Consider the following 6,550-nt stretch of genomic DNA (forward strand, 5'->3'; position numbering starts at 1 on the left):
AGAGGGGGAAGACACGGAGAGGGGGGAGACACGGAGAGGGGGGAGACACGGAGAGGGGGGAGAGAGAGAGAAAGACGGAGAGAGACCAGACTGTGCGTCTGATCGATTTTCAGGGCCTGGGGGTCTTTGGGCTTGGCGGCTCAAAGTGAATTCTGTGCTGGAGCCCGCCCCCCCCTCCCAATCACTGGGACACAGGCTGAGCACCCGTCTCCCAGACAGAAATAGTAACCTGAATCCCAGCCAGCACAGCAGCCGAACCAGACGGGAACCATTCCATCCCAATCACTGGGACACAGGCTGAGCACCCGTCTCCCAGACAGAAATAGTAACCTGAATCCCAGCCAGCACAGCAGCCGAACCAGACGGGAACCATTCCATCGCGACAATTAAAGAGGAACACTGGGAGTTCAGGAAGGATCCACCTGCAGTACAATCAGCTCAGTGAGCAGCTTTCACAGGCGGGTTCACGATGGGAACCATCTCCGCGGTTGGCTAGTTTGGGAAGGAGCAGCAGGTGTGCTGCCTCCTGTGGTTCAATAGCACACAGACACACGGCTGTTTCTGGCCAACTGGGAAGATAGACTGAGAGGGACATTGACAGGAATCCGAGCGGAGGGCACGGTACGGGGTCAAATCACCACCTTCATTCATCGGGGTCACAATTCCAGCTTCCACGGCGGATGCAGCGGCAGCGCGCCTCGCCTCCTCTTCCTGACGCTGTCGCTGCTCCTCCATCGACACACGGAGAGCCTGCGGAGAATTCCAGTCAGTCAGGGAACTGCAAATATCTCACTGTCAGCAAAACTGAGCCAGGTAACATCACACTAACCCACTCCCTCGGCGCTGACCCTCCCACAGCACCCATTCCCTCAGCACTGACCATCCCACAGCGCCCACTCCCTCGGTGCTGCCCCTCCCATGGTGCCCGCTCCCATAGTGCCAACACTTGCTCAATGCTTCAGGGCCCACTCACTCAGTGTTGACCCGCCCAGAGTGCCCGCTCCCTGTGTCTCACCAGGGCCAGTTCGGGGTCTGCGCTGGGGTCCACTCCAAACTCGAAGTCGCTGGCTCCGAGACCCAGCATGGTCCCCCCCTCCCCGGCCAGGATGGGCGAGCTGATGAGGGCATCTGCCAGGCTGGGCCCGGGGGGCACTGTCACCAGGTGGGAGCCTGTTCCGTCCTTCCCATTGAGTGCGTTGATGAAGGCCGTCAGCTTCTCCGTGTTGGCTTCCTGAAGGGAGCAGCAAGACAGCGGCTTAGAGACACAACAAGCCCCGAGCGGGAGGAGACGCTGACAGGGCCCCGAGCGGGGGGAGACGCTGACAGGGCCCCGAGCACGGGGGGAGGGGGAGGCGCTCACGCTGACAGGGCCCCGAGCGGGGGGAGGGGGAGACGCTGACAGGGCCCTGAGCGGGGGGAGACGCTGACAGGGCCCCAAGCGGGGGAGGGGGAGATGCTGACAGGGCCCCGAGTGGCAATATAATCCCCTGCCCCATCCCAAAACCCACACACACACACCCTCCCCGCCCCATATAGGGAGTGTAAGGGCTGGAGGGGGTGACCGAGATAGGGAGGGGGTATAGGGGGCTGGAGGGTATGACACAGTTAGGGAGTGGGCGTCCGTCACGTTCTCCCACCCAGGGGGAACAGGAATGTGGCATCACACTCCCGATGATGGGCTTATGCCTGAAAGGTCAGCTCTCCTGCTCCTCGGATACTGCCTGAGCGGCTGTGCTTTTGCAGCAGCACACTGTCCACTCCCTACCCTGCAGCTCCTGGTGGTGACCGCACAGTGAGGCCCTGGAGACTGCTGCTTCCTCCAAAGCCGATCCCGCTGGCCTCATTCAGGGACCCGGCAGCAGCACGGAGTGAAGTGCCCCAAGCCCTTCCCCACCGACCCCCATTGGTCAGTCTAACCACAGCTCGGCTCCTCACACACCAACCCCTTCTCCACCGTCACCACTCACCTCCTCACCAAAGTTCACAATATCCACGTTCACCTTCTCTTTCTTCAGTCTTTTGGCTAATTTCACCAACTGCAAGGGACAGGGGGGAGAGGGAGAGACAGGGGATAAAAGGGAAATATTGTCAGCCTGTGACAGAATACACTCGCTGGACCCGGTGTATTTTTACACCAGTGAGTGGTGCAGCATTGCCGAGGGGCCAAATGGCCTACTCCTGCTTCTATTCCCCGCGGTCTGGGTCAGAGCAGCTCTGGGATTCGCACACCGCACCATCTCTCTGACACGCCGGCCAAATTCTTGCCCTCGTGGGCATCAGGACGCAATCACAAGAATGCCAAATCTCAACGGGGGAACGTCAGTTTAGACGGCACGGCAAGAGGGAGCTGATTGGTTGGATTCTGCAGCCGGGTGCTTGCACCTAAGACAGCGCCCTGGTGTGGTGACATTACACCCTGTTCATTGTACTCAAGTACACATGACAATAAAGAGCAAATCAAATCGGATAGTGGGTGGACTCCAATTGGGAGAGGCGCGGACTGTCGGTTACTGCGCCTGTCTTGATATCGCCAGGGTGTTTCAGAAAATTCTCACAATAAACCAACTTGTCTGCTTCTAGTGAGAGAGAAAAACTGTGGAGTTGGGGGTGGGGCGGGGAATGACTAATAACCAGCAGCCACAGCCTCATCCAGTAGGCGGCGCTCTCTCGCAGTGCTGGCATAGAGACTGTCCCTGCCTCTCTGTCTCCCCCTCTCCCCGCCTCTCCCTCTCTCCCTGGGTTCCCCCAGGGTGCTCTGGTTTCCTCCCACAATCCAAAGATGTGCAGGTAAGGGTGAATTGGCCACGCCCAATTGTCCCGTAGTGTCCGGGGATGTGTTAGTTAAGGGTAAATGTAGTAATAAAGGTAGGGGAATGGGTCTGGGTGGGATAATCTCCGGAGGGTCGGTGTGGACCTGTTGGGCCGAAGGGCCTGTTTCCATGCTGTCGGGATTCGAGGAAAGAAAGAGTGTAGTCCTGGGTTAGGGGCTTCTGGCAGACGGTCAGACCCAGCGATGGGGGGACGGGACACTGAGGGGTGGGCTGACGTTCAGCAAGGACTAACCTCCCAGCTTACTCCCTGGAGCCCAGGGAGAGATCAGCCAGTCTTCCTGTTAGAAAAAAAAATCAGGCGTCCAATTCGAAATCGTACCGTCCAGTGAGGTAAAGGGAGAGAGGGATTTGAATCGGGGCGCATAAACCGGGGTGGGGGCTTCAGGGGTACTCACGTCCTTCTCGTTATCCTCCACGGGGCTCCCCACGAAGACGATGATCCGGGTTTTGTGGTTTTTGCCCTGGCGGTGTTTCAGGGCCAGCTGGAGAAATGGAGTGACATTTCAACAGGGGCGACCAGGCCACTCAAGTCCCGTGCTATCTCGCGCAAGACCTCCCCCCCCCGTTCTGCGCCTAGTGCCATGCAGCAATCCCCACACTCCCTCTCCCCCTTTGCCCCCCCTCCTTCAACATGTCTTTGCTGGCGGCCACTCCCGGTGGGAGTGAGTTCCCACTGCCAATCCCCTAAACCGCGTTGGCCATTCCCCGCCGATTAGAATCTGGCCAGTCGTCGGGGCTTGTGGGATCTTACAGTGCGCAGACTGGCTGGCACAGGTCTCGCGTCCCTCAGAGAGAGCACATGCCCTGAAAGTGCTAGCTGAATGCAGGTCGGTCCTGCATCTGGGGGTAGTTCTCACTCACGTGTGCCACCCGGACGCCAGTGCAGAAGCTGATTTTGCCGACGGGCTGGACGGCGTGAAGTTTGGAGAGAATTCGACCCGTGTCGGGGGTCAACGTGGTGAGCACCTCACAGTTACTACAGCCAGGGAGTAACAGAGAGAGGGAGACAGTGGGGGTAGAGAGGGAGAGAGAGAAAAGACACATTCAGAATTACGCATACAATCACACAAGGCCACAGCTACTTCCGACGCTCAAACCCAGGGGAGTCACAGGGTGGACAGACAGTGGCTGAAAGGCAGAGGGGACGCTGGGAAAGATTGGCCAAAGCGGACCTTGCTGAGAGGAGATTGGACAATATATCAGATTCAGGACGACACCACGAGGAAACTATACACGCCGAGGGAGCGGGCTTTGGGGGGGGGGGTCAGCGCCGAGGGAGCGGGCACTGGTGTGGGTGGGGCCTGCGCCGAGGGAGCGGGCACTGACGGTGTGGGTGGGGCCTGCGCCGAGGGAGCGGGCACTGACGGTGTGGGTGGGGCCTGCGCCGAGGGAGCGGGCACTGACGGTGTGGGTGGGGCCTGCGCCGAGGGAGCGGGCACTGACGGTGTGGGTGGGGCCTGCGCCGAGGGAGCGGGCACTGACGGTGTGGGTGGGGCCTGCGCCGAGGGAGCGGGCACTGACGGTGTGGGTGGGGCCTGCGCCGAGGGAGCGGGCACTGACGGTGTGGGTGGGGCCTGCGCCGAGGGAGCGGGCACTGACGGTGTGGGTGGGGCCTGCGCCGAGGGAGCGGGCACTGACGGTGTGGGTGGGGCCTGCGCCGAGGGAGCGGGCACTGACGGTGTGGGTGGGGCCTGCGCCGAGGGAGCGGGCACTGACGGTGTGGGTGGGGCCTGCGCCGAGGGAGCGGGCACTGACGGTGTGGGTGGGGCCTGCGCCGAGGGAGCGGGCACTGACGGTGTGGGTGGGGCCTGCGCCGAGGGAGCGGGCACTGACGGTGTGGGTGGGGCCTGCGCCGAGGGAGCGGGCACTGACGGTGTGGGTGGGGCCTGCGCCGAGGGAGCGGGCACTGACGGTGTGGGTGGGGCCTGCGCCGAGGGAGCGGGCACTGACGGTGTGGGTGGGGCCTGCGCCGAGGGAGCGGGCACTGACGGTGTGGGTGGGGCCTGCGCCGAGGGAGCGGGCACTGACGGTGTGGGTGGGGCCTGCGCCGAGGGAGCGGGCACTGACGGTGTGGGTGGGGCCTGCGCCGAGGGAGCGGGCACTGACGGTGTGGGTGGGGCCTGCGCCGAGGGAGCGGGCACTGACGGTGTGGGTGGGGCCTGCGCCGAGGGAGCGGGCACTGACAGTGTGGGTGGGGCCTGCGCCGAGGGAGCGGGCACTGACGGGTGGCTCGCTCTCCCAATGGTAGAACAGCAAGTGCACTTCACAAAGGCCCTTTGCCAACCAAAGTCATCGCAACCACCAGCAGCAGCTGAAGCTGCAGGAGAGCGTCGGGGCTACAACCAGGGCTCTGGGACCGTCACCGATTCCTGCAAGGGTACACCTGTGGGCTGCAACAACAACACCGTCCATTCACGCAGCAACCCCACTGAAGTGAAACATCCTACACGCAAGGGAGAGGGTAAGACGGGGGTATGAGCGAGTACAGGGCAGAGGGACAGTGAGACCGGGATGGGAAGGGCTGATGCAGAAGCCTCACTCACTTGGCGAGTGTGATGAGCCCCACGTTGTTCTCTGGGTTGCTCCGCGTCTTGGAATGACACACTATGTTGACGGCATCTTGCTGAGCCTGGAGCCGGGTTGGCAGGAAGTCTCCGTTCCTCATGTACTCGCTGTTGTCGACACTGCGGGTGGGGAGGGAGCAAGAGACAAGAATGGGAAAGGAACCTCGCTTCAACGGCCTTCGTGTAACCCTCACCGGGCCTGTCCAGTAAGGCTCTTTCCTGCTTCAGAAGGGTGGGGAGGGGAGGGAGGGGGAGGCCATTCGACCCTGTCCTGCCACAGAGAGCTTCTGGGACCATGTGCAACTGGTTTGCAGATTCCTGACAGCGTTAACACCAACGCGCCCCCCCCCCACCTCTTGCAGCGCACTGGGTGGGTGATGGAGAATTTGTCTAACCTGATTCGGGGTCTGACGCTGCCCACCAGGAGGGTTGGATGCCAGGGAGGCGCAGAGACAAAGAGCAACAGGAGCGGGGGAGTCGGTTGAGGCAAGGGCTGTCACCATCTGGAGTGTGCTGCCTGGGAACAGGGGAAATGGGAGGTAAATGCCAAAGTGTGAGACAGAGGGAGGGAGAGACAGAGGGAGGCAGAGGGAGGCAGAGGGAGGCAGAGGGAGGCAGAGGGAGGCGGAGGGAGGCAGAGGGAGGCAGAGGGAGGCAGAGGGAGGCAGAGGGAGGCAGAGGGAGGCAGAGGGAGGCAGAGGGAGGCAGAGGGAGGCAGAGGGAGGCAGAGGGAGGCAGAGGGAGGCAGAGGGAGGCAGAGGGAGGCAGAGGGAGGCAGAGGGAGGCAGAGGGAGGCAGAGGGAGGCAGAGGGAGGCAGAGGGAGGCAGAGGGAGGCAGAGGGAGGCAGAGGGAGGCAGAGGGAGGCAGAGGGAGGCAGAGGGAGGCAGAGGGAGGCAGAGGGAGGCAGAGGGAGGCAGAGGGAGGCAGAGGGAGGCAGAGGGAGGCAGAGGGAGGCAGAGGGAGGCAGAGGGAGGCAGAGGGAGGCAGAGGGAGGCAGAGGGAGGCAGAGGGAGGCAGAGGGAGGCAGAGGGAGGCAGAGGGAGGCAGAGGGAGGCAGAGGGAGGCAGAGGGAGGCAGAGGGAGGCAGAGGGAGGCAGAGGGAGGCAGAGGGAGGCAGAGGGAGGCAGAGGGAGACAGAGGGAGACAGAGGGAGA

At 62.4% G+C, this 6,550-nt stretch overlaps 1 protein-coding gene across 1 annotated transcript in view; it reads right to left on the reverse strand.

Annotated features, from left to right (window-relative positions):
• Positions 1-5,614, reverse strand: part of LOC122548066 (26S proteasome non-ATPase regulatory subunit 4-like) — a gene marked incomplete at its 5' end in the record, with an annotated part of 10,648 nt that extends 5,034 nt beyond the window's left edge. The window contains 6 exon segments of the mRNA XM_043686631.1: positions 494-750; positions 1,016-1,231; positions 1,968-2,036; positions 3,227-3,313; positions 3,693-3,807; positions 5,375-5,614. Coding sequence (XP_043542566.1) covers positions 494-750; positions 1,016-1,231; positions 1,968-2,036; positions 3,227-3,313; positions 3,693-3,807; positions 5,375-5,614 — 984 coding nt within the window.
• Between the last annotated feature and the right edge of the window lie 936 nt (positions 5,615-6,550).

Source organism: Chiloscyllium plagiosum, unplaced genomic scaffold (genome assembly GCF_004010195.1).
Source record: "Chiloscyllium plagiosum isolate BGI_BamShark_2017 unplaced genomic scaffold, ASM401019v2 scaf_14164, whole genome shotgun sequence".
NCBI classification, from domain to species: domain Eukaryota; kingdom Metazoa; phylum Chordata; class Chondrichthyes; order Orectolobiformes; family Hemiscylliidae; genus Chiloscyllium; species Chiloscyllium plagiosum.